Source organism: Myotis brandtii, unplaced genomic scaffold (genome assembly GCF_000412655.1).
Source record: "Myotis brandtii unplaced genomic scaffold, ASM41265v1 scaffold136, whole genome shotgun sequence".
Lineage (NCBI taxonomy): Eukaryota > Metazoa > Chordata > Mammalia > Chiroptera > Vespertilionidae > Myotis > Myotis brandtii.
In genome coordinates, this window is record NW_005354829.1 from 1,378,536 (window position 1) to 1,379,681 (window position 1,146).

At 52.4% G+C, this 1,146-nt stretch overlaps 1 protein-coding gene across 1 annotated transcript in view; it reads left to right on the top strand.

Annotated features, from left to right (window-relative positions):
* LOC102254055 (folate receptor alpha-like) overlaps window positions 1-1,146 on the top strand; it is a 6,938-nt gene that overhangs the window by 2,138 nt on the left and 3,654 nt on the right. Inside the window, exon 3 of the mRNA XM_005860553.2 lies at window positions 950-1,093. Coding sequence (XP_005860615.2) covers window positions 950-1,093 — 144 coding nt within the window. The remainder of the gene's footprint in view (window positions 1-949; window positions 1,094-1,146) is intronic.

Genomic DNA, 1,146 nt, shown 5'->3' on the forward strand with positions numbered 1-1,146 from the left:
GGACAAGCCCTAACCGGTTTGGCTCAGTGGATAGAGCGTCGGCCTGCGGACTCAAGGGTCCCAGGTTCGATTCTGGTCAAGGGCAAGTACCTTGGTTGCGGGCACATCCCCAGTGGGAGGTGTGCAGGAGGCAGCTGATTGATGTTTCTGACTATCCCTCTCCCTTCCTCTCTGTAAAAAATCAATAAAATATATTTAAAGAACAAAAACGGAAACAAGGACAGATTTTGGAAACACTTCCTTTAAGGGCAGAAGCTATTTTTAAAAAATATATTTTTATTGATTTCAGAGAGGAAGGGAGAGATAGAAACATCAAGGATGAGAATCATTGCTTGTCTGACTCCTGCACGCCCCCTACAGGGGGCGATCGAGCCCGCAATGGGGCATGTGCCCTTGGCCAATGGAACCTGGGACCCTTTAGTCGCAGGCCGACACTATCCACTGAGCCAAACCGGGCAGGGCAGAAACTATTAAGAGAACCTCTAAAGAAACAGGCTGAGACTTTTAGGCAATTTTTTTTTTTTAAATCTTTATTGCGGAAAGTATTACATGTGTCCCGATTTTCCCCCCCTTCACCCTTATTGCCCATCCCCGCCCCCGCCCCCTTGGCCTTCACCGCCCTATTGTCTGTGTCCCTGGGTTGTGCACATGTGCACACAAGTTCTCTTGTTGATCTCTTCCCACCCTAGGCAATTTCATTTGAGAAAAACAAAATGGGGGCTTTTCAAGATATTCAAGAACGGAGTAAGAAACCAGACACTCTTAGAACTGGAGGGGAGGTGAACTGCCACCGTAAACAGAGGTGGAAAGTCAGAGAGGAAGACGGAGAATGTCGTAGGGGCCAGTCACCTTCCGGACGCTGCCTGTCGTAGGGGCCAGTCACCTTCCGGACGCTGCCGACAGGACTGTACAGCCGACGGGTTCATATTCGGTTCACAACCGTGAACAGGAAACTGGGACTGTGTCGCGCCCTTTGACCCGGACGTGGAAGACCCCTGGCTTCGCGGGCGGAGTGGAGCGCACAGCGCCCCTCAGGCCTTGAGAACACAGCTCCGCTCCGCCCTCAGCGCTGAGCAGAGACCGAGCGAAGAGGGTAAGTGAGCGGGTCTCAGGCCGCCGGTGGGCGGGACTCAAGGAAGAACCAGA